The 27,686-nt window shown below is 36.2% G+C and overlaps 1 protein-coding gene across 4 annotated transcripts in view; it reads left to right on the plus strand.

Annotated features, from left to right (window-relative positions):
- Positions 1-27,206, plus strand: part of LOC113064069 (pro-neuregulin-2, membrane-bound isoform-like) — an 83,989-nt gene extending 56,783 nt beyond the window's left edge. The window contains exons 4-11 of one of the 4 annotated variants that reach the window (XM_026234602.1): positions 2,459-2,579; positions 10,578-10,636; positions 14,696-14,719; positions 17,855-17,957; positions 18,980-19,103; positions 19,189-19,316; positions 21,074-21,298; positions 23,725-27,206. In XM_026234602.1, coding sequence (XP_026090387.1) covers positions 2,459-2,579; positions 10,578-10,636; positions 14,696-14,719; positions 17,855-17,957; positions 18,980-19,103; positions 19,189-19,316; positions 21,074-21,298; positions 23,725-24,370 — 1,430 coding nt within the window. In that variant the 3' untranslated portion in view covers positions 24,371-27,206. Of the gene's footprint in view, positions 1-2,458; positions 2,580-10,186; positions 10,258-10,577; positions 10,637-14,695; positions 14,720-17,854; positions 17,958-18,967; positions 19,104-19,188; positions 19,317-21,073; positions 21,299-23,724 lie in introns of all 4 variants that reach the window. The other 3 variants (XM_026234604.1, XM_026234605.1, XM_026234606.1) reach the window with 3 other exon arrangements.
- Positions 27,207-27,686: the final 480 nt, after the last annotated feature.

The following is a 27,686-nucleotide window of genomic DNA, read 5'->3' on the forward strand; positions in this document are numbered from 1 at the left end:
TTACTTTTTTTTTTTTTTTTTTTTTTTGGATGAAATTAATACTTTTATTCTGCAAGGATCCATTAAATTGATCAAAAGTGACAGTAAGGACTTTAACATTGTTAGAAAAAAAATATATAATAAAAAAATGCTGTTATTTTGAAATTTCTATTCTTCAAAGAATTCTGAAAAATGTTCCATGATTTCCACCAAAACAACTATGGTAATAATAATAATCATAATCATCATCAACATCATCATCATCACGTAAAAATGTTTTCTGAGCTCCAAATCAACATATTAGAATGATTTCTGAAGGATCTTGCGACACTGAAGACTGGAGTAATGGCTGCTGAAAATTTATCTTTGCCATTACAGAAAAAAATTCAATTTTATAATATATTAAAAATAGAAAACAATAATTTCCTTTAAATTGTAATAATATTTCACACTATCACTTTGCTATTATTACAATAGTATTTCTTACTGTATATTGTTGTACTTTATCATTATGAATGTTGCATCATGCATTTGCGATCATTGTATAAGAAGCGTTATGTCTCATGAAATAAGAGACAAGTCTGACACAGAATTGAAAATCTAACATTCACAATCTAATTTCTCCCTATAAAAAGGAAGTTTGGGGATTATGTGAAAGTTTACACAAATAAATGATATGTTAAAAAAAAGGAATGAGAAACGTTTAAGGTTCTGCACCCTCATGTTTAGTCAGTTGATTCAATAGTCTTATTAAATGACATGTTCATGATTTCTTGGTCATGCAATCTCTGTGAAGACTAAATGTTTGGTTGGTGGTCTGCAGTGGAGGGTCTCAAACATGAATCCAGACTTGAGTAAAACCAATATTCCTGGTTGTTTTCTATCTTAGATTGATGTACCATATGTGTGGCATGCTGTCAGTTACCTCAGACCATAATTTCAACTTGTCCCGCAGTGTGTATAAATGGATAGGAAACACTTTTACAGTCAATATACTTGTTATGTGAATAGTCGGTGGGATCAGAATGGCACATATGTGGCCTACATTATGTGGAGAAATCTCTCTTTTCTTAATGTGTTTGAAAGAAGTTTCTTATTCTCCCCAAGGCTGCATATTTGATCAAAAATACAGTAAAAACATTAACATTGTGAAATATTATTACAATTTAAAATAACTTCTCTATTTGAATATATTTTAGAACATAATTTATTTCTGTGATGCAAATCTGTATTTATAATAAACGCGTTTATTTGAAAAAGACATATATTTTGTAATATTATGAATGTATTTACTGTCACTTTTGATTAATTTGTTGCACCCTTGCTGCACAAAAATATGAATACAAGTACTGCCTCCTAAACCTTTAAATTGTATTGTTATTTTATATATTATTTTTGGGTAGCATAAATCGACCTTATTGACCCATTATATATAATATGCTGCTTGAAAACAAAATAAATAAAAAATACAAAAAAAGAATACAAGAATACAAGCTACTTTTGAATGGCTGTCTTTACAAAAGATACTTTATTTGCTTCCTAATGGTGTTGAAACGGGATGGACTAGCAGGGGCGAACTGAGCCATGCTTACCAGCAACTCTATTAACATTTATTTGGATATCACAATATTTCTCTGATTACATAAATAATGTTGGGCTTGATGTGGTAAAGAGATGCCTAAAAAATGACTGGAGGAGACCCATTTGTCTTTTTCGTTGTGATTAGCGAGATTAAATAAGCATGTTCCTTCTAAACATTTGCTTTGAACGCCGTCTCAGCATGACGAAGATGCTCCATTTTGCTGGGCTAAACAGAAACCATTGTGTGTTTGAAAAAACATGGTTTGGGTGGTGATGACACGAGTGTTTGCAGACATGCTCTGTTTAACAGCGGTGAGAAACAGCATAGGTATGTGCATAATGTGGCAGCGGGACTGTCAATCTTCACATGTCTGCTTTTGATTACAAATTCAGTAAACCTGTTCATGCGCCACAACGTACACCCCTTGAACTTTTACCTTAGGTAAACAAATTGCTGACAGTGTGGCAATTTTCACCAGGCCTCTCATTTTTTCTTACCCCTGAGGTGCAGTATTCCTCAAAACATGTCGAACGTTGCTCCGATAATGCGGCGGGATTACGGATCCATTCCAGACCTGTGAATCAGACGGAGCAGGCGGTGTGTGTGTGGGGCTGAAATATTTATCTTTGCTTATCGAACGTCTCGAACCTCAGCAGAGCAGCAAAGGTGTGCAGAGAGATTTGCAATCAGTCATTGTTCTAGTGAATGACTGGTGTTGTAGGGAATGGGACATGAGCTGAAATGTGATAAATGATCAGTAACATGTAATGATTGTTAACTGGGAAGCGTGAAAACGTGCCTGTTCTCTTTATTGTTTGCACTCACTGAACGCTCTGTCTTTTGTTTTTTGGGTGGCATGCTGATGCATTAAAATGCTTGTGTCTTTGTTTCCTGCAGTAACCACAACGTTATCTCCGGGTTCGGGTCACGCCAGAAGATGCAACGAGTCCGAGAAGGCGTACTGCGTGAATGGCGGCGACTGTTACTACATACATGGTATAAATCGGCTATCCTGCAAGTGAGTTTCTCTCCCGAGCCTTTTCCCACATGTCTATTTACAGTCCTGGTGGATCACGTTGTTCTTCACCTTCTTTATCTCTCAGTCACACTCAACCCAACTTTATTAAAATCAATGGGATTCAGCATATTTGCTATATCTTAATCTATGGGCACTTTAGGTCCTGTGCACATTGATAATAATTAAGGTCGGAGCGCTGTTCAACGGTGTGCAGTATATGCATTCATCAAGGAACTTATGCTTATTTATTTTGCCATCAAATATAATTTCCACCACGTCTCAAATTATCCATTGTTTTCAACAAAAGCGCTTCCTCTAGCTAATTTCAGAGTTAGCATTTCATGATATCCTAGATAAACTCAGGGAAGAATGATTTCATACTTCTTGCATAATTTACCAAAATTACAGCTTGGGTATGTTACGTAATATAAATGTTCTGTTTGTGGTGGTGGAAATTACAGCACAACTGAAAGACGTAGTTTGTTTAAAACAAACGGATGTCATTTAATATTTACTTATTTATCTAGTAATGATTTCAAAATGATGGAACATTGAAAATAGAAAAAGAAGAGTTGAAATCTGTTTATTGTAATAAATATCAACCCACTGTGACATAATTATACCCATAATTAAATAAACAGCTATTCATTCAATGCTTTTCTTCTACAGTTTCCCTTCTTTCTGTTCTTCTAACTGAGAGATTAAGAACTGCACGCTAAGTGAAGTAAGAATCTCTAGTTCTTGGAGTTCCTTGTCTTTTTCCAGTAATGGCCAAATGGGATCCATCAAGTCACCCATCCTTTTCTACTTAAACTCTCTCTCTCTAACTCTATCTTTCGCTCTGTCTTCACTCGAGTCCCTCTTGAGTCAGGGCACAGTGGGTTGACTCACTGTTACAGATGTTGATGAGTGTGAGATGACTGTGATGGGCTTGGGGAACTGAAAAAAAGCAGGCCTCTTGTCCTGCTCCGGTGGCCCATGTTTAGCGTGCTGGAGCGATGTGCATCAAGCCATTGTGAAATGCCATGTCATGCTGGTTTAGTGCTGGAACAAATATTTACGAGAGTCAGAGGCCTCCCACAAGGTAAATAAGTCGGTTTGCTTACATTTCAATCACAGGGAAAAAGGACACTGATTTACACAGACGCTTTTAAATCAGGGATGCTCAGGACATCTTGTTATGCGCCGAACAAAATATTTTCAGCCGCATTATTAAAACAAGACCAAGGCGATTAAGTAGCTGTGAAGGGCGAGATGACAAATAAGGATGCACGTGGAAACGAGTTTGTGTTTGTGCACTATATGGGGCTATTTATGTGATAGGGTCTTATAGCAGTGAACCGTGAGGTGCTGGTTTTCCCCTTCTTCTTTTTTTTTTTCTTTTTTAATCAATTTCAGACCGCATGTTGCGCCATGTTATGAGTGCACCTGCTGGTATTTTCAACCCAGCTGCATGGTGTGCGCGTCTGCACGTGTGTATCCCTAGAATACTGCACAGCAAGCAAACGGCAAAGACATGGCTGCAACAGCCATTCAATAGGTTGTGTACAAATTGGAAGGAGCAATAACTCAATTGCTGCAGCTAATTCACTCTTGGGTGAGGCACAGGTCCAGAAAAGTCGGATAATGCAGTCAAGGCCGCTGGGAATTGCTGGCCCGAAGCGATCTCATTCAATATAGGCCAGACTTTCATAGGAATTACTCAGTCGGACAACTCCGTCCATACAAGCTACCTCATATTTATGCCTGCCTTTTTCTTTGAAATACAAAGTTAGACACACATATAGGAAGTGAAGAAAGAATGGACCCAGTCCGTAATTATTTTCTTGCTGGGATTATGGTGGGTGGGGTGGGGGGTTCGCTATTTTACGGCCTGCCAAGTTACAGCAGCTCCACATCGACACCCCTGTCATGTTTACATAAGACCGGGACAGGCGACAAAACTGAAGAGGAGAGAGAAATGCCAGAGGAGATTCATATCCCGCCAGTGAGGGGGCCCCTGCACAGCTTTTTCAGCACCCCTGATACCTACTTGTGCTGAACATCAAGGACAAGTTCTGATCTAAAGACTCATTGAGTATAGTGGCCATTTTACTATAATATGTGCATTTTACTCTGTGTTCTCTTGAACACAGTTATAATTAAATTATTATTATTAAACAGTCCCTCCAGAAAAATGTGGATTTCTTTTGTGATTGTTGCGGGCAAAAATCCTTGATTTTGCGGCAAGTTTTCTTAAAAAATGCAATGGAATATACAGGATATTTTTGCAATTTTATGCGATGAAATTGCGTGAACTTGCAAAAACTGCGGTTTGATGAAAAAGAGAAAAAAAGGTGATTCCCCAAACACCTTTTTCTCACTAGGCTACTACCTCAATGTAAAGAGTAATTTCGTATTACTTCCTATGATAAGCGAGCATACTAAATCACAGAATATTTAAGTTGCAGTCTCTTACTGCAGTGTAAATTATTTTACATACTACTAATATAATTACAACTGTAAGTTTTTGGTACTATTCTGTAACAAAAAAGTGCAATCTTAAAACTGTAAAGTTACATCAACTTCTTTTGTTAGCAAGCAAGTTTTCCGCAGTTTTCGCAAGTTCTCGTAATATAATTTGCCTCCACTGTCATGTAACAAATCGGGAAACTGCTTCGCGCGTTCTTTTGTGCTTATTTTTGTTGGCAAATAAGAATGATTTGCGCATTTCAAGTTTCACCCTGGTTTCACCGCGGGGTTTGCAGATGATGTTTACGTCACGTAATTATGTCACTTCATAAGGTTCCCATGGCAATAGGCAGAAAATGGCGCTTTACTTGTGTGAAGGAAACGCAACATTTTTCAACTTTCTGCTAATATATATGTGAGGTTTTTGCAACGAAAATACAGGGATTATGAAATCATGCTAGCCCTGCATATTTTGCTTTCTGAAATCGGCAATTTATGCAGCAAAAGAGCGGCATATTTGAAAAAATGCGACCCCCGCATAAATATGCGGCCTTTGGCTGATTATGCATTAAATCAGGCGATCGCATAATCGCGTTTTTCTGGAGGGACTGATTAACCTAGCACTTTCTTATAATGGTTATTTTGGTCTTTCCTGCCTTTTTAATTTTGATTTAACCTGCTGAACTGATGTTCAGTTTATTGTAGAATTATAATTTTTTAAAATTATTAACACATTTTAATGAATAGAAACATTTACCTGTGGTTTAAAAATGCATTCTTTAAAACATTCCGTAATATTCCTTGCAATTTTGGAATTTAAGAAAAACATTATGTGGTTTCTTTCTATGCCATGACGATAGATTAAGTAAATCATCTTATTGTATTTTACATTTTAACAAACTTTTTTTTGTGACTGCATTCATCAAGCTCAACCTTTAAACCTACATGTTTTAGCTAGTGTGTTTTGCATTATAACTTAAGTTAAGCTAAACTTCCAACCCTGTCCCCCATTCTTGCATTGTTTTGTGTTTTTGATTAAATATTATTAATGTCCTATTTCACATTTATTGCTAGACAGCTGCAAAAATACCAAACCTCGTATAAAATGAAGAGAAAAGAAAATCGCTCATATAAAAATTTCGTTTGACCTCCTGAGTTTGACGATCAACAATTGAAGTGCCTCCTTTCATTGACCGTTTGTTGAAAAAACGAGTGCTTCAGGCACTTTTGCGTACTCTGTTCGTGGAAAGCGCCATTAAACTTTCCAAATATTATTGTATGAAAACAGCTGCTTTTTCATAACAGCAGTGCTTTTTCTTTAGACCAGATGCATCCTTTATTATGCAACACAATGACGATCAAGAGATCAGGTTTTATTTCCAGGAGAATGTCATTTAGGTATGACGTGTGTGTGTGTGTGTGTTGGATCAATTGTACGTCCTTTGATTCATTCGGACAGATTCACCAGCAGGATAGAAGTGATACAATGCCTTCTGGGTCAGAATGCACTCTTTCAGTCTCTCGTTTTACAGAGTTGCAGTAATCTGATCGAGGGTAGCAGGGCGCAAAAGAGAGACCCTTTATTCTTTTTCTCTCTCAGAGCCCTTCACATGATTTATAGCAGCTTTGCCCAGTGAAACGTCACCTACAGCCTTACAGTAAAGCTTTAAAGAATAGACTGAGTAGTTAGATAACCAAAACAGATTAGCAGAATGACAAAGCATGAAGGCTCAGCAAATATAGTACAGATGCATTTGAGCTTTTTGAGGATCTGGCTGATATTTGTGTGTGTTTTATAATGCCTGCGGTGCTGGTTAGAGACTGATGTGTGTTTAAAACAGGATTAGATGTTATAACTAGCGGACTGAGGGAGCTATTTTTAGACTTTATTTTTAGTGTTTGCAGAGCTTTCTATTCCACAGTGTATTGCACTGTAAATATAAATGGCTGCTTTTAACTTGGAACCCGATCTGTCTCTTAAAAATTACATTTGTTGGTTTAACAGAACATTTTCTGTATGAAACAATGTTTTTCTAGTGAAAATATTACTTAAAACATGATTTATGTACTTGAGAAGCAAAATTGTTTAAGACAGTATCTTTTTTTTTAATCTCCTCATATCTATAAAGTATGTGTGTATTCAAATAAAATATCATTTTGATATACATTTAATTAAGTGTATTCTTCTTAACCCATTAGGAAATTATTTATGCTTAAACCAATAACTGTGTGCCAGTGGTGTTAAACTTAATTCAAGATATATAATCTTATTATTTTGCCCAGTTTTGCTTCACAAATTACTTGTGAAAAAAAAAAATGCTGATAATGAAAATCTATCTTTTGGATACAAAGATAGCCATGTATTTTCTTGTTGTTTCTGATCTGTGTGGCTCATTGCACTGTTGAATCTGCCGAATGTGGTTCTGGTTCATCTTCGCTACATGTGCTGCGCTGTGCGTTTATACGGTTTGGCCACCTGGAGCTGGATTCTTGGTATCTGTGTTCCTGATGGCCAGGCTTGTTTGGAATATCATGATGTTTATCTTCTTCAGGTTTACTTCTACAGCCCAGTTCTGGCAAAAATTAGCTCTTTCTGTTTCTTTCTCATCGTCTTGGTAGTTTTTCATTAAACAGAGTCTATTGGCTCCTGCTGCCAGTGAGAGAGAGCAAAAGAAAGAGAGAAAGACAGGGAAAGAGAGGAATGAAAAATGGCCAGAGTTGAGGAGGATGAGCTCAGGGGGTTGGGAAGGGGGGAGACTGGAGAAAACAGCATGACAGAATGTGAATACACTTTAACTAATCTACCAGTCAAAGGTTTGGATACATCATATTATTATTATTATTATTATTATTATTATTTATAATTAATGATGACTTCATTGCTTGAAATTCACAAAATTCACTTTTTTTCCCCAAGTTTAAAATTTAGTTTAGGCAGCTAAAATGGGAAACCTCTGAATGAAATGGACAGAAAATGCAACTCTAATATTTAGTTTGACTTCCGGAGGTTAATGATAAATAAGTTTGGTCAAATTCTTTTAGTATTGCTTTATCAATAAAGGCTTTATTATATGCATTTTAGAACATTAATAAAGGCATTATTAATAATAAATAAATAATAATAAAAATGTAAAAAAAAAACATTGTTTGCCTTTCATTATCAATTTCAGTTAGTTCAGTTCAGTATATATATTTGGATCAGTAAGGAAATATAAAAGCACAAGGTGTTTTGAAAATCCTCTCAAAAGTCCAAAGTTTTGACTGGTATATGAAAGTTAGGCCACATTTCAGATATGTCCTCACATTACCGTGTTTCTTCAAGGTAAAGAGACGAGGACAAGTCAGAAACTGTATGCTAATTTACACTCTATAAACTCACCGACGGCTTAATGCGTGTGCTGCATGTATTGTGTCATGCATAATAAAATAAAATTCAAAAACTAACCATAAGGGCTTTTTTTTTACTTTTAAAGGGGCCTTATATGTACGCACACCCTCTATGTCCTGCATATAAACTTAATTTTCACTAAATCTTGTTCGATTTAGGCCTAAAGCAAGACTGAAGCTAGACATGCTCTCTGAAAACAAAGTTTTAATATATAACACATCTTTGCTTACACATAATTGGCCATTTTCATGGAAAACAACATAAATCTGAGCTACGATTCACTCCTGCCTCTGGCGGTCCAACTTGGGAAGCACAGTGATACGGCGTTCAGAGGATAAGCTGAACTTTCTGTTTGTCCTGGAAATTGGAGGTGGCCATTCATCAGTGATAGCTGACTAGAGCAGTTACAGAGTAAGAGGAATTAACGCTGGGAAAACATTACCCATATAGCTCATTACACACTGATGAGCCGTAATTTGTTTACTGGAATAACATGAATAAGCATAATTGGCCAATCAAATCCATGAATGAGAGCCATGTCATAATCAGGTGACCGTAATAGCTATGTGCTGCTTATAAGCTGAGATACAGCTTCAGCTGTTTGTGTTTGCAAAAAATGGGATTGCTTCATTCCAGCTTGATACTGTACCGACTGCATACTTTACCCCTGACAGCATAGTGGTTTATGCTTAAGACACAAGAGTAAAACAACTTGCCAATGTGGTATAAAAAATAAATATATATACACATTATACACTGCCTTTCCTGTAGCTCAGTAATTGGAGCATGGTGCCAATAACTCCAAAGCTGTTGGTTTGATTCCCAGGGAAAATAAGAACTGATATAATGTAAATGTGTTTCCTGAATGCAATGCACTGTATGTTGCTTTGGATAAAAGCGTCTGGCAAATGCATAAATGTCTACCCTGAACACTGCCATTCAAATGTTTTGGGTCAGTTCTATTTATTCATTTATTTTTTAAAGAAATGACTACTGTTATTAAGCAAGGATGCATTCATTTGATCATTTGACTTTAAAGTCTTTTAAATTGCACACCCCCCCCCCCCCCCCCCCCAAAAAAGTATATTTAAAAATAAATGCCTTTCTGTCTTTACTTTCTGTTTATCAAAGAATGCCGAAAAAAAAAAAAAAAAAAAAAAAATATATATATATATATATATTTTATATAATTATATTTTCCAACTTTGAGAATAATAAGAAATCTCGGGCAACAAATCAGCATATTAGAATGATTTCTGAAGGATCACGTGACACTGAAAATTGCTGAAAATTCAACTTTGCCATCATAGGAATACATAGCATTTAAAAATATATTCAAATAGAAAACAGTTATATTACATTGTAATAATATTTCACAGTATTAGTTCACAATTCACAGTTTTTATCAGATTTTTGATTGAATAAATGCAGTCTTGTTGAGAACAAACAAGAAAAAAAAAAAAAAACTCAAACTATGGTAGTGTAAACTGAAGATAAATTTCCAAAACAAAATAAAAAAAAAAAAAATCTTTAAATATTAGATGGTAAGAATATTAGATAGTACAATCTTTTTTTTTTTTTTTTTTTTAAGAATGGTTTATAGATATTTAGAAATGAAAAATGATACAAACGATGGCTTGAAGAATCGAAATGGCATTCAAATGATTGTACAGCTGTGTTTCTATCCTTGCTGTGCATACATTCTTCTGTGTGTGTGTGTGTTTGATGTATATCTGTGTGTCATCTTTTCCACCTCTCCTTCCCCCAGATGTCCGGACGGATACTTCGGCAAGCGGTGTTTGCAGACAGAGCCCCTGAAGTTAACAATGCCTGATAAAAGTATGTTGACTTTTGATGCACAGCTGCAAACAGAGGACCAGCTGTCACTGGGTTACCACTGTGGTCTCTCCCTTACCTCCTTCCACCTCCCAAGGCTTGCTGGCTTAAGTCTGTCCTGAAATAGACACAGTGGTGCCTCCAGTGGGATCCTCTGCTTCTGCTGTACATCATTGTGCTGTTGTCCTAATGTTCTCTCTGCTTTCTTTTTCCCCCTCTCTCTCTCTTGCTTTCACCCTCTCCTCTTTCTCTTGCATCTTTTCTCTCTGCTCGACACTCTCTCCCTTTCTCTTTCTTTCTATGGTTTTGTCTCCTTCCATCAGGTGTCCAAATGACTTTACTGGTGATCGCTGTCAAACCTACGTTATGGCCAGTTTCTACCGTATGTCCATTTCTTCTTGTATGTCTGTCTCTGACTTGTTTGCATGCTGGAACTGAAAATGTGGAATGTTGCTCCTTAATGGTTAATAATCTACTTATCGGTCTAACAGAATCAAATTATTATTATTATTATTTTTTACAATTAATGATTTTTATTTGGTCCAGTATGTCATTCACCCCCTGCATCATTGTTTTATCGATTCTACTTTACATTATCTCATAGCATGATCAGAGATGCATGTTTTCAAGTATGAATGCATGTTCTTTAATAAAGTGAACCATAACTTAGATATAATCATATTGGGAATGAACACCTCTAATTAAATGCTGCATTATTCCTTAACATATAAAACAGAAATATAGTTACTGTCAATTTACTAACATGCTATAGATTGTCCAGCTAGAAAATAAACAAAATTAATGGATAGATAGATAATAATTATTTAAATACAAAAATGCATAATCCCAAAATGAGCACTAATAAAAAAAAGTCTTAAGGATGAACAATTTATCAGTGCCATATAAATTTGGTTATCATTAGAATTATTTTTATTTGTTAGCATCTATATATGGGCTCGTATTGGCTATGTAATTGTGCACACTCATTTTCTCATTTTTTTCATATAAATGGTTGAATTTAGTTGGACATTTTAATAAAAAATTTGATATTTTGACTCTTAAAGTTAATCTTAAACACTGATAATCTTTAGCAAATCTCAAAATGAATATCCATCACAACCAAAATAATTTTTTGAGTTTTATTAGAATTGAGTGTGTTGTGGTATTTTAATGTCAGCCATTTATCAGTAATCAGCCTTTAATATCAATGCTAGTTTCTATGATTCAATTAGTGGGGCATAGCGATAGCAACAGTAAAGTCCTGGGTTCGATTTTCAGGGAATATATGAAATGTATAAAGCTGTATTCCTTAAATGCAAAGATGCTTTGCATAAAAGCATGTTCCAAATTCATAAATATATGTATAAATATATGGCCCTGTTTATTTTATAACTTGTAGCAATTGCATACAATACACCGCTGTGTAGTTTCACAAGTCCGTGCAATGTAAAATAAGAGCACTGTGCAATGTACCAGCATTGTTTCCCTCAAACAATCCTGCCACAAATACTCTACACACCCCACAGTTCACAAATCCACCCCTTAATTATGCTGTGAAATTAAACAGCTCCACTTCCCCGAGGTGACACATTTTAACTGTATAAGGCTACAGATTGGCATCTCAACCGCACATTTTCATCAACTACAGAAAAACACATACATTAGAGGGAGGTACAGGAATCACTACACCTGACAGCTCATGCCTGTGAGCTATTGGCTCCTGCTTGTGTCCACAAAGTGCATATAATCAGGCCTTTGTGCTCTAGACAGCATTGCTGTGCTGCCGCTGTTTACATTTTACACTGACCTAAATCTCAACATATATTTATTAGTTAATAAAAAGACAGGAGGTAAGACACAAAAGATTGACATTAACAAAACTATCTGTGGACAGAAAGCGCACATAGTTGCATGAGATCGGAATAGATTTCCTCTCTGTATAAATGGAATGATTTATTAGTTGTTATTAAAAACACTCAAAGTGGTGCAAAACAAGAAAAATTCTATGACACTTGTGCTATAACCTGTGTCATGTCATGTCATGTCAATGCGATGATTTATCGACTTGGAATTGTTACCTATATCAGGACAGTGGATCAAGTCTTTGCATGTGTGGATTGTTAGCTTTTCCACTGTCAACACCCAGGCTTCCTTTCTGTACTTTGTAGCATTGTTCATTATGTGAGGTCTGGAAATGAGCGTCTGTCGACATAAGATGTTGAAACAGTGTAGTACTGAGGCTTATACACCTTAAGAAAATGTAAATAGTATATATGTAGCATAATAAGTGCGTGTAGATTGGGGGCGTTTCGTCTGGCTATGCAGGGTATGTGGGTGCATATGTGGCCCGATGATCTGAGGGGGAACTTTTAATTGAAACGAGGGAACGAGTCTCACCCCTTTCTCTCTCTTTTTTTTTATTTGTTTTTTTATGAAGTTAATTTAGAAATATGTTTGTAACATTTTATGTTCATTAAATTCAAGTTTTTTCTTTTATTTTTTTAAGTAACAACCAAGCAGCCAGCAGCAGTGAGCATATGTTTAATCAATTTAGTCTTCTCAAATCAACATGACTTGCTTAAAAAAAAAAATATAGAGATCTAAAACTCTTCATGCATTTCACAATATTAATTTAAAAATTTAACCTAGATAAATGTGCACTATTAGACGCATATCCAGTCATTTATGCGAAGAGTGGAAGCTGAAGTACGCATAATGAAGGACAAAAAGGCTCTAGCACGATAACTTGCATTTTTTTTTTTATAATAAGAGTGGAAACTTAAAATATCCTTCATTTCTTCTCATAAACGTAAGAGTAGGCCTAATAGCAACTACATCATTCGGAAGCGCAAAAGGTGAACTTTTATTTGTGTGCAAACACAATATCAACAAATGCTGTGCTTTTGTAAAATAAAGAAAACCATCAGGATGTGCTTTATGCCATCTCTGTCAGGAGAGCTACACAAAATGAACCGAAACTCAGCGATACTTGAACTACTTTCAAACTAAATCATTCAAATCGAAAACAAAAACTCTTTCATTATGTAATCCATAAAGATGCATTTGTCTCTAAAGCCACATTTAGCGAAGAGATTGGCAAGTCAGGGTAGTCAACTTCATCTTTTCCACACTAAAAACACTAGTTTGACATAATTTTTAATGAAATGTATATTTAGTAAATAAATAAATAAATAATGTAGAGCTGTTACTGTTGAATAGATCAAAGATCTCACTTTTTCTTTTGTAGAGCATAAAAGGAGAAATTTTGAGGAATATCCAAGCTGCTTTTTACTATACTGGCACAAATTTTATTTTATTTATTTTTTATTTAGCTTTTTCTATGTAAAAAATAAGTATTTTAAAAAAGCAGTAGCTTATCTCTACCTGACAATTAATCTTTTCCACCTCTATCAAGCTTGTGAAATTACGTTGTCATGACAACAGTGGGAATTTCCTGCAGCTAGTATTAGTCACGTGAATTTGCCAGAAAAGTGCTTGTATCTCATCCATTAATTCAAATAATCAAATTATCCTGAACCCAGGTCCCTTTGTGCGAGAACATATTTTGAAAGGATTATCAACTACAGTATACCACCAGTTATGACACTCAGAGCTCCTCATTTAAAGCCGCTATGACTGCTTTTTTTATTTACAAGTATCTGAATGTACCAATCTCAAACCAGATTGAAGATAACGGCAAATAAATGACCTTGTCTAATCATAATATTTGTGGCATAGAGCATGCTTTACTAATATACGCGTCCCAGAGTGTAAATCGCATCTTGATATTAACAATTAACATAAAAATGCACCAAAATGTTTCATGAATAATATCAGCTGTCTGTGTGCCCCACAGGTAAGACACATCAGAGATATTTCAATTGTGTAGTTTAATGACCACTGGAATGTTTATTGATTTACTTGCATTCTTGCATACTTGATGTTTTGTTTGTAGCATAACAATAATTATATCAATGATTGAGTTGAAATAACTGCTGTAGAATAACATGAACTAAAGTGTCTAACAGTGACTTTACCCCACAATGGCATTCATTCATAAAATTAAATCTACTAACCTAGCTGCTCGTTTTCAAAATCTCAAATCCTAATCCATGCAATAAATACCGAAATAGTTTGGTGCTAGATGATAGTTTGATGATTTTAATCAAAATTCTTCTTTATTACTCACAGTTACGATAATCTTTTTTAGCCATTAATCCAGGTTTGTCGTCTAGAAACACGTATTTCAGACATGCTTTAACCTGCATGATCTAAGGACTTACTCTTTTTCACATCATAGTATCTGCATGATGTGTCCACAGTGTGACTTTCATAATGCCCATATGTGTTTCTGTGTATGGTGGGATATCGCTCTCTTAAATCTTGTTTTTCCTCTTTCCCTGTTGTTTTGCTCTTCATTATCAACTCTTTGCACTGGCAGAGTCTCTTGGGATTGAATTTATGGGTATGGACCAATCCTTCATTCCGATTTCCAGATGGAACTGTGTAGCTCTCATTCCATTCGACACACCTCCGTAGCCTCTCTCTGGTGGACTCTAAAGCAAATGAACAAATTGATGAACTAATAAATCTGTCAATCAGCCATTGCTCTGTATAGTAGCCCCTCTTTCCAAGAGTCAGCATGGGAATCATTATCTGCAGCCCTCGTCTCATCACAGTGGGATTTTAAGGCTTTGTTCAGACAAGCAGAAAGAATCAGATCTGACTCCAATCCGTTTAGGAAAAAACAACATGAAATCCGATGTTTATAAACATCCATCTGTGGTCTAAATATCTGATTAAAATCAGTGTTTGTTTTTTTTTTGTTTTTTTTTGGGGGGGGGGGGTTGTGCTTTTTGGAATCATATCAGATTCCAGATGTTTTATTTTATTTATTTATTTCTGTCATTCAGCGACATTACTCAGATTTAACATCATACAAACTGACAAAAAACATCATAAAATCCAGACAAAACCAGCATGAATGTTATTTAATAAAACACAAACATATATATATATATATATATATATATATATATATATATATATATATATATATATATATATATATATATATATATATATATATATATAAAGCTTTTTTTCCTCATTACACAGTATCAGGAAATTTCTGACTTTAAAGGTAATATTAAAGGTAATATTAAAATTTGTTTTAATTCAGAAATTAAAAAGATGCTTAGAAAAGTGACTTTTAGTCAAGTCATTGTATTAATGAACTGCATTATATAGTTTTTAATAAATTAGTTTCTTGCAGCAAAAATAATGTATATTATTGACCCTTAAAAGGTATATAGAAATGTTCCCTTTGGGTCAATTATGTGCCCTCAATGTACTTTTTTACCAATTGCATAAGCAGATTTTTAACAAAAATCCATACTGCATCATGTGTAACAAACAATGCACAAATACCATAAATTCTCTTCACTATTTGAACAAACAACTTTTCAGTTTTGACAACTAAATTGTATTTGCGTGCAGTGTTAATAAAGCCTAGGTTTTTAAAATTTGCCATAAATGTTCTCGCGGCCCCAGAAATGTTGCCAAAAACAGTTTTACTGTGAGCATTTAACAATGTGCGTAGTTAGATCAAGTTTTACGCAAGACTTTTGACAACCATATATTTTGTTGAATTAGTTGGAATGACATAAAGAGTCGGCTATTGAGTCGGTTTTTTGTCATCAACATGAAGATGTACACAGATTTCTTCAAGTGTATGCAGATAGTCACAGGCTCTTAAGGAGTTAGCATTATGCGGGGGTGATTTGTGTAAACCGCCATCAGTTTTACACACCAACCTGGTATTTACTGAACGGTAAACATAACAAGTGCGTAGCTTCAAATGAATTTATGTGCACTTGAGTAGTACTAACATTGAATCTAATTATACCTGTTATACCTGGAAAGCCTTGGATCATGTTAGATCAATGTGTTCATTTTCCCTTGCACACGCACTTTCAGGATTTTGCCTGTTTGCACAGATTGTTTTTCTTGTTTTTTTTTTGTTTTTTTTTTATCAGTATTTATTTTTTTCATATTAAGACTTCCAGAGAATTAAAATATATATATATATATATATATATATATATTTATATTTATATATATATATATACTTTTTTTATTGTTTTAAGCATTTATATATATATATATATATATATATATATATATATATATATATATATATATATATATATATAAATGCTTAAAACAATAAAAAAAGTTTTTTTTTTAGTTTTTTGTTTTTACTAGAAAACAACAAAAGTACTGAATAAATCATTTTTACAGTTTAACTTTTGACATCATGGACTGTACAGCTATATTTTCAAAGCGTTTACATAAAATCTGATCATGACCAGCTGTAACTTTTCCAGATGGACTTTTATTGTACAGCTGATCATGGTGCTTTGACTTTCAAGGCAATATGGACGAGTGCTGCGGATAAGAGTTCCCTTTTGTTTCCCCAAACAAATTACTTCCTTTACTTTCATTTTTCCTTCTTCCATCTGCCTATTTTTGTGTTGTCTTTGCTTACTTATTTTCTATCCTTGCACGCTACTTTGCCATTCTTCTGCTTCACCAATGCGATTTGTGCAGCTGATAATGACTTAAATTGAAAGCAGTCTCTCTTTTCTTTCCTGTTCTTACTTTTACTGTGCTTGACCAAACTGAATCCTAGTGCCCTAGCATGCCAAACTGCATTAGGACCATAATTAGGTTGTTTATATGACCTCTCCCAATTGTCTGTTCTTTGTTTACAAAAACAGCCTCTGTTTTCCCTTGAAAGTGGTCCATTTTACGGTACGTGTAAACTAGGGTCTCTATGAAGTCCCGCTGTCTGCTTAAAGCACATAATCAGCTCCGTTCCTACAGACGAGGCCCTTCAGAAATAATGTTCTCTTCCTTGCTCTACACTACTGAGCAAACAACAGCTGAATTATTTAATTATTGATTATTAAATATTTCTACCCTAACTAGCCACCATTGCTCTCAGACATACGTTCTGTGTGACCAAACCAAGGCCCACTTACAAGGAAAAGGCAGAAGGCTGGATGTAGCCTGTGGTTTGATATATATATATATATATATATATATATATATATATATATATATATATATATATATATATATATATATATATATATATAATATATAATATATATATATATATATATATATATATATATATATATATATATATATATATATATTAGCACAAGCTAATCAATATTATACCACAAATGCTGTCAAATGAGCTCAGTCTGATAACTGGATCCAGAATATTCCTTTAAAGATTTCTATGCATACATGATTTGATTGCTTATGAATACATTAATAAACTATAACAGACTGAGCCAAACAAAGACGCCGATGATTGTTTCTCCAATGCAATCCCTTTTTAAACCAATTTGTCTCGAAGATCCATCCATATTTCAGTTGTCCCCTTTAAATGTTGTAGAGCTTGTAAATTGAGCTGAATTGCGACGCCCCCCAGTGGAGGGAGGCATCCATGGAGTGAGAGTTTAGGACCAGTTGTTTGAGTTGTGAATGAGTCTGGTAATTGTTGTTGTGTGGTGATGTGCAGAGGCAGAGGAGCTCTATCAGAAGAGAGTCCTGACAATCACCGGCATCTGTGTGGCTCTTTTGGTGGTGGGCATAGTCTGCGTGGTGGCCTACTGCAAAACCAAGTAAGTATGAGGCACAACGGCAGCAATATTAATTTGAATTGTAAACACATTACTGTAATAACATTTAATGGTGCCCTTTGTGAATTTTTCGACCGGCCTCAATTGTATGACAAATTTCCATGGAAACTGAAATCACATGTTATGGAAGTTAATTAGAAGTATCAACTTTTAAAAGTGCACTACTGTTCACAACGTTTGGGTTTTTGAAAGAATCTCTTATATTTATAAGTAAATAGTGTGAAATAGTATTACAATTCAAAATATCTGTTGTCTATTTGAATATATTTTAAAATGTGATTAATTCCTGTAATAGCAAGGCTGAATTTACCGCAGCCATTACTCCAGATGATAACATTCTTATATGATTTCTTATTATTATCAATATTGAAAACAGTTGTGCTAGTTAATGTTTTTGCGGAAAAGTCTTGTTCTTTGATTTACACAAATGTCAAAAGAACAAAAGAAGATCTTTTGTAACATTGTAAATGTCTGTACTATAAGTACTGATTCATTTAATGGATCCTAATAAAAGTATTATTATTATTTTTTTAAATCTTAGACCTACAACTTCTGAACAATAGTGTATTAAATCCAAATTAATAAGGTACGTTTTGTGGGATACATTTGGAATTGAGTAAATGTGTTTTAAATCTTTTTTTTTTTTTTTTTTTATATATATTACTTTTGCTTGGAATGTTTTTGAGTGTGTTTGAACTTTTGCTTCTTAAAATAAGGTATAAAAATAAATGACACCACATAGTAGAACATCAATCCAAGTGGTATATTTTTGAAAGAAAGACAGCACTTTATCAAGCAAAAAACAATCAAAGCAAAAACAGAGAACTATGGTTTAGCATCATGTTAAGTGTGGCTCAAGTGTCTGAATATTTTAGAATCATTATACAGAAAATAACGAAATGGGATATTGAAAAATGAGTTAGCAGCAACATGTGATGTGATGATTGTGACTCTGGGCCGGTGTCTGAGAGAGTGACACTGCCTCACTGTAGCCTCCCCCCCAGGAAACAGAGGAAGAAGATGCACAATCATCTGAGGCAGAACATTTATGTGGATCATCCCAACCGCAACCTTGCCAATGGACCCAATCACCCAGGCCCTGGTCCTGAGGAGATACCCATGGTAGATGTACGTCACTCCTCTTAATAAAATGGATTTGGTTGTGATGTAATATCATCTGTCTGTAACTCAAGGCCTCTTTTGTTCTCTGCAGTATATTTCCAAAAATGTTCCGGCGACTGAGAGAGTCATTGGACACAGAGCAGAGGCACCTTTTCCTGGCAGCCGGCAGTCTTCCAGATCTCACAACTCCTCCACCCGGGCTCATTCTTCCACTCACAGGTACATTCCTGACAGCGTGGCATGTTTGACCACAAATGAGCAGTGGATTTGTGTGTGTAGACTCACGAAGAACTAGGGGTCGTGCTCCAGTTGCCCCCTTCCTGAGTCATACGTCTGTTTAATCTCATTCAGCATTCTTTCCCCTTCCACTGTCCCATTGGAATCTGAGTCAGGTGGCCATAATTCATCCCTTTTAGAATCAAGTAACAGGAGTGAGTGAGTGAGTGAGTGAGTGAGTGAGTGAGTGAAACTCAGAGGTTATACAACATGATCACCTCTCAGACCTCTGACATCACGCTTTTCACTCAAACTGATTCTTACACATATGTGTTAAACCAGTGGTTCTTGGTTTCTGGCATGACTCTTTTGTAACAAGAACAATCTTTGTACAACTTTACACTTCCACTGTAATCAACCAACCGCATTGTTGGCGAATTTTGTTCGAATGTTTGTACTTGTTGAATAATGGGGAACTGTTTGACAGATTGCGATACGTCATGAAGCAATTTAGAAATGAAGCTATGGTTTAATATAAATATATATATTGTTGTATATAAAAAAAAACAAAACTAAAAAAAAAAAAGTTTGGTAGTTGTTGTGAATAATGATTTAAATGTAAAAGGAAAGAAAGAAAAATGAACATTTATTGTCAGCACACCTACATTATCTATGGCAAAGTTTTATGTATAAAATATAAATAATGCCTATAAATAAATAAATTAAAAGCTACAAAATCAAACTTTTGCCATTTATTCACCCTCATGCAGTGGTTTTATTGTTACCAAGAAATAAAACTATTTAAAAAAGAAAAAAAAATGTTTTTTTAATAAAATATAAATATTAGATGAAAAACTTGAACTATAAAAAAAATGTAAATGCTGCCTTGACAACTACCTGATATTAAAATGTAAGTACTTAAAGTACTTACTGAAAATTTAAACACTTAATAAAAATGAATACTTTTTAGAAATATATTTTAAAAACAAATAAAAATGACAAGCACAAATCAATCACTAATGGCAAAAAATAAATAAAAAATAAATAAATAAAAACCTTACAAAAAAGTGCTAATGGCAGTGGAAATTTCTGCTGGTGATTTACTGACAATGCACAAATTATCATCTGCTTTAAGACAATTTAAATAATGCATTAAATAACGGCACAAATACCAATCATTCATTTTAATACTCTCCTCCCATAAATTTAGCATCTGAAAGGGAAACTCCTACAAATGCATATTCAATAAGATCAGGTGCAAAAATAACTATCCAAGCCTTTTCAGCTCTATTTCTTAACTGTGTGTCTTTAGTAAACAGTACCCATGACAGTACTATTTTACTGCCAAAAGATGGTTTGCGCTAGTGCAAGCTGTTAGTACATCTGACACTATAAGTGTAATTAAAATGATCAAATTAACAATTATTATAGTTTATAAATAGCCCTAAAATAACACTGGCCTCATGTCGGTATAAATCTGTATTTTTATCTGTGGAACACAAACAGAGATGGATGAAACTTGAGAGGATTGTGACCAACTGTCCAGTTTAAAAAAAAAAATCACAGAAAAGTACATGACTCCATTTGCTCTATATTCTTGTGAAATCATAGTCTTGTGAAGTCAAAGGAAATGAAAGAAATCAAAGATCTTGGGAAGCTTCCATTCCCCCTACAATTTGAGAACCACTGGATTAAGCATCTTGTGCACTTTTTCTGTCCTGCTTTCTTTTTCTTTCTTTCTTTCTTTCTTTCTTTCTCAGACATGAAGGGAGAACGTGGAGTCTGGAGCGAACAGACAGCGTCCTCTCCGACTGTCCTTCCGGCATGATGTCGTCCTCAGTGGGGACCAGTAAATGCAACAGTCCTGCGTGCATGGAGGCACGGGCCAGGCGTGCCGCACACTGTGGCTTTACTGAGCCCCACCGGCCGGCCCTGCAGTATGGTGACTCTTTCGACTCGCTCGGGGACTCTCCGCATAGCGACAGGTGCGCAGGAGCGCCCTCTATCCGCAGCCATGGCACTGAGAACCATTTTAGTGTGTGCAGTAAGACTCCTCTGCGTTTCAGTGCGCGGTCTCCTTTACCCCTGGGGACTGGCATGGGTGACGTGAAAGATTCAATAGCAAATATTCACAGCATGCACCATCAGGATTCAGGATTTATAGATTACATATTCACTCATTGGCTGTAAATTACTCAGTTATTATTAAATATTGTAAATTATTTACATATTATTCACAAAATGGTAGTACATTATTTTAATGCTCTAATTTTTCATGCAATTTTAGAGCAGCTAGCATAAGAAATAAGAACCTTGACCCCTCAAAAATCATTTTATAAATTGCACACTGCGTACCATGAAGAATATAACAGTAAAATTCGTTGCACAAATCGTGCAGATGCTCTGGCCCAGCTCTGAGTGTCAGAGAGGGAGTCGGGGTCAAGCTAAGCTTCTCTGCTCAAGATACACAGTATTTCAAGGAAGAGAGATTCTAGCCCACGGCCAGCTGTATTTACAGTTATCTCTCGCCTGCGAAACACCCACACCACCATGCAAGGGCCAAAACAGGAGAATTTATACCGTGAGGGGTTCATTAAGTCAACAAGAGCCGAACAACATGTTATCTCAGGGGTGAAACAGGTCTCTGGTGTTCTGCTCTGCACTATTTCCCTCTCTACCTTCTCTCCTGCTCTGTAGCTGACTGAGCTGTTGTGCATATGGCTGTTTGCCCTCAGGCCCTGCAAATCTGTGACAGCGTAGCTGGTGTTAATTTATCTGGCCTCCTCTCTTAGGGCACGCTCACTTTAACTCACACAGCACAGGCCAAAGGAACAATCACAGATAGTGAGGTTTTGTGTGTGTGTGTGTGTGTGTGTCAAAGGCATAAAAAATTAACCACATATATGATTAAGTGTAGCATGATGTCATCCATCTGATGACTGCTGCAGTAACAGTGCTAAGCCTAGACTGGGAGGTTAGACCTGGCCTCATTTGTTCCAGTAGTGTGTATGTCTGCTGTCATTTGCTATTGAGCTTTCAGCCGCCATGTCTTAGTGTGCATACTATCATTTTTCTAGTGTCATAGCAAGGTGGGCGTAAATTGATATAGTACTGCTAAAGTACAATGCAGGATCACTGCATATAGGATTTTAACATCATTTTAGAGAGGTTGCACTCAAAAAGCAATTTCTAGTCAGCAGTTGAGTATAATGCCGCATTCCAGGCAACCCGTAACCCGTGTTTTTCCAACCTTATACCCGTGAAAGTGCACTGGAACAGTAGTCAAACCCATGACTTCGCACCCATGAACTCGTACTAGATCGATGTACTCCCAGTTACGAGCTCTGCCGTCACATATCCCGCGAAACAACAATGGCAGCACCTACAGATAATACTGCAAATGGATGCAGTGTTTATGCAAGTGGTACATGTTAAAAAAACGATTTAAGGACAATATAATGTTGCAATAAAATTAATAATCTAATTACAATTCCTTGTGCACAGGAAGTTTGGCGTGAATTGCCTGGATGCTACAAAGTCGTGAGTCGTGGTTTGAAGTCGTGACCTATGGGCTCAAAAACCTGTCGCATACTCTGAATTTGTGCTCTGCATTCAAACCCATTCAATGCACATCTAAAGCAGTGTGCAGTGCCAGTTACCGTTACCATTACCATTCAAATGTTTTTGTGTGTATTTTTTGTTTAAAGAAATTCATATTTTTATTCAGCTACGATTCATTAAATTGATGAAAAGTGATGGTAAAGACTTAAAAAAGAGAGATTATATTGCAAATAAATGCTTCATTTATATTAATCAAAAAATCTGAAAAAGAGTATCATGCTTTCCACAAAAATATTAAGCAGCACTTCTGTTTTCAACACTGATAATAAGAAATGTTTCCCAAGTGCAAAATTAGCATATTAGAATGATTTCTGAAGGATCATGTGACACTTAAGAATAGAAAAATGGCTCCTGAAAATAGCGGACATAACAGACTTTAATAAAAAAAAAATAATAATAAAAAAAAAACGTACATATGCAAAAGTTTTGAATTGTAGAAGGTATTATTATTAATAATAATAATGACATTTTACCAATTTTAGATCCATACTGGATGGACAGTGATGTCCATTCAAATAAAATGTCAAAATGTTCTGTTAGTTTTAAGAACGTGGTATGCCCTCTCAGATCCTAAAGTGAATGGTTTAATTCCATCACATGGGTGACCAAAAAAAGGTTGAGAACCCCTGAATGCAACTTCTTTTTCAGTGGTGGGTTCCTTTGCTTTTACAGTGCGTTTACTTGAAACTCATGTGCATATCTGTTCCACACAACCTTCTTCTCTCCCGCTCTTGCTCGCTCTTCTTCCTCTCTCTGCTGTCTCTCTCTCCCTGCCCTTCTCTCGATACAGGTACGTGTCGGCGCTGACCACTCCGGCTCGTCTGTCTCCCGTGGACTTCCATTACTCACTGCCCCCGCAGGTGCCTACTTTCCAGATCACGTCTCCCAACGCCAGCCACGCCATGTCTCTGCCCCCTGCCGCCCATGCTCCCTACCCGCCGGAGGAGGACCAGCCACTGCTGCGGCGCTACCAGGTGCCCCTTCACGAGGCGCGGGGCCACGAGCCCTACCGGCAGCAGCAGCGTGGCAGCTACCTGCGAGACAACACCGGCAGCCTTCCCTCCAGCCCCTACCGGCTGGCTCAAGAGGAAGTGTACGAAAGCACCCAGGAGTACCTCTCCTCGATGGAGCAACCAAAGAGAAGCAGTCGGCACTGGCACAGGTCCAGACTCAACGGCCACGTGGCACCACGCGGCTACCACCCCTCCCGGGACTTAGGCTCGCGCAGCTGCCTGTCGGACTCAGAGGAGGAGGAAGGTGAGAGCACGCCCTTCCTCAGTATGCAGAACATGAACGCCGCCGAGCCCGTCACCCTCTACAGGCCCGTGCCCGACACGCAGACTTCTCACGCCCAGAGCGGGCGGCACGGGCCTCGCACCAACAAACAAACCAGACTGACGCACACGCGCTCCAAACTGGACAATGCACCTCACTAGAGAGACCGCCACCTATCCACAAAAAAAAAAAAAAAAAAAAAAACGATCTACTATAGACATGCACCTATAAGAAATATTTTTATTTTCTATAACTGACAGATATTATAAACAAATGAAATATTTATTTTCATTTTAGCAAACGTTGTCTACTAGTTAACAGCAAAGACTTTTTTTATAGGGAAAACTCTATTTATATGTACATTTTGATTTACAGCATAAAAAAAAAAAAAAAGAGATGTGCCAACTTTTTCACAACTTAAAAAATATCGAGTAATATTGTGGTGCCTTTTGCTGTATGCTGAGGGCCAGAGGGCCAGTGGAGTTTTTTGTAGCCTTTCTTATACGGACGCCTCATTTTTTTATACTCGTTTACTCTTAAGTTGTCTCTTTTTGGCCTTTTTTCCTTACTTTCCTTTCCAGGTTATGTTCTTTTGGGAGCTGACCCCCATCTGAACTGTGACATCCACCCCTCCCACCGTCATGCAATATAAACCACTCTGACATAAGGTGTATGTTTACATGAATTTGATCTACAGAGATGTTTTATGATCATGTTGCTTTGCCAACAGGAAATCAATAACAAATGCAATGGGGGGGGGGTTCAGAAAAAGAGTACATGAGTGCGCGAGTGAGAACGACCAAACGCGAGAGGCCTCAAAATGACTGTGGCTCTGAGAAATATGCTGCTGTTGTTTAGAGTTCCGCATGCGGGCACTTGATGTCATCTTACAGATGCACCGCCTTGACTTGCTTTGCATCCTTACAGGGTAAAGATGCGGTCACGTTTACCATTGTTCGGGCAAAAATTTGTGCCCCCAAAATTTCGCTTAATGTGCCCGCACCTTAAGGTTTGTCACACAGAAGCCTTCTTTTTCCAAAGGGGATTGTGGGATAAATGTGAGGGGGGCCGTGGGCCGTGCTGTCAGTGCTAATAGCTTTTGACAGATAAGAAAGCGTAATAGTCTCTCCCACTCAGCCCACTTTCCCGCCACTCAGTCAAATCGGCCTCATTATCAGCAAATCCATCCGGTTAGAGCGGCCAGTGGAGAGATAGATGGGAGGAATGGAAGGCCTCACAGCGTCTCAGGACTTCATTCCACTGTACATCTTCCTCTAGTGCAGGACTGAAGAGAGACTGACACCAGGCTGATAGATGTGTCCGCTCTACCAAATGGTCCTGGTACTTTGGGACAGGGAGAGTAACGGGACTGTTCACACAGGACATGTTCTTACACAGTTTTTTTATCGTTGCTTTCGTTTGTTGTATTCCATTCCAGTTTTTACATACACACATACAGTATATATTATATATAATATTATGATGCTTTTATTATTATTCTATTATAAAAATTGTGCACGTGCACTTTTTTTCCTTTTTTGTGTGCCATGAATATCACGTTTTCGCAAGTTTAACTCTGACATGCAGCGGAGTGGATGGGTGTCAGTGAAAACTAAAGAAAATAATAGACCGATTAAATTAATACGACGGTGTGATACTCATGTTTATATTTTACAGCAATTTATGAGTTGGGTTAAGATACTCTTTTTGATTCTGTGCATTGTTTAGCTTTGTTTTTAATGTTCAGATGTGTCCTGTGTGAACAGCCCTAAAAAGTTTCATCGCACACAAACACAGTCTCAAACGACAAGACAAATAGCTGTGAAAATGATTAGGGGTCATTAAAATACCAAAATATGCAAACTTTATATTCTGCTTGTGTTCCAATGCATTTCACTTTTTTGTGTGTGTGTGTAAATTTCCTGTTGATGTTTAACTTTCTCAATGTTTTTCATTATGTCCACATATTTCAGAATTATTTAATATATTCACAGTTAATCTAAGACACTAAATAGTGCAGGTCATTATTATTATTATTATTATTGTATATCAAATGCTATATCGTCAGTTTATAATTTTTCTTTTTTTACATGTATATGTGACTCCATGTCCATTTTGAAGCACTCACTGGGCCCAAACCAAACCAGAAGCAGCTGCACTGACTGATTCTGTTTGGAGTTAGAACCAGTCAGTATGGAGCAGCGTGAGATGAAGTGAACTAAAATCAGCTGTTTTTAACTCTTCACCTTCTTAGAGCATCCACAGTCAGCATCAGCTTGCCTTCTTGTTAAAGATGTCAAGAATAATATGTTGAGAGAGGTGAAGTCCATTGGTTTTGGCACAGAAAACCAACACTAAAAGAAATGGAGGAAGATTAGAACTAAACAGATACGTGATAAATGTGTTCATGCACTTCTTCCATAAGAAAAAGAGATGAATCATGATTATTTTGTGATTTTATCCTAATAAAATGGGTTTCATGCTGTGTTATGACAGCACAATGAAATATCAGTTTTTATTTTAAATGAAGAGATGTTTTGTTTGAAGTCTGAGCAAAAGTTATTTCGATCCCCTACCTTGCTTCCTTACATTTTGGGTCTTATTTGTATGTTTGAGAAATGCCCAAAAGACAATGCTCTAGTTAGTTTAAATGTGATATTGCTACTAAACGGTTATGTCCTGCCAGTTTATTTCTACTTTTCATTTCCCCCCGGATTGAAACGTCTCAACACCTCACCTCTGCATGTCCTTGTGGTCAAGGTTAGATGGGTGCATGGTACAAGCAGCAGATGATTTTTTTTTTTTTCCTCAAGTCAGTGGAAGTGTATTTTTATTTTTTTACATTCAGCAATAAAAAAGGAATATATCCCCCCCCACCATGTCCATTCTTGGAAAATGCTAGAGGATTTAAAAAAGTGCGACAAACGCACATGATTGTCATAGATTGTAAAAATAAAACGAAAACACCTGTTCATATGAGAAATCTTTCTTGGTGTTATTTTGACACACATCTGACCTGTTGTCTGACTACTCTGTGTGGCTAGAGATTTTTACAGCTCAGTGAACAAACCCTTGGCAATCTTTTTTTCCCCAGGGCAAATGAGACTCATTCTTTGTGAGGTGATGCCTGGACAGTTTACAGCCAGCTATTGCTTTATTAGAAAATATTTGCTCCCAATTCATTTTCTGTTGCATTTTTTTTTTTCTAAATAGGTAAAACATGTCATGTTGCCCCACTATTTATGCACTAAGTACTATTTAATATTAGTTAAACGCTGTACTACTATATTATTATAGTACTACATTACACTATATCTACTAAGTACTATTTAAATGTTTGATTTTAACAATACGCAGACTGAGCGGAAGTTTTGATAATATACAGGTTTAAAAAAAATCATAATTTTTATAATAGTTTAACGTGCTCATGTTTAGTGCTCACACAAAAGTGTAGTTTCAGAGGATATGTAACCCTTC

Source organism: Carassius auratus, chromosome 46, assembly GCF_003368295.1.
Source record: "Carassius auratus strain Wakin chromosome 46, ASM336829v1, whole genome shotgun sequence".
Classification (NCBI taxonomy): domain Eukaryota; kingdom Metazoa; phylum Chordata; class Actinopteri; order Cypriniformes; family Cyprinidae; genus Carassius; species Carassius auratus.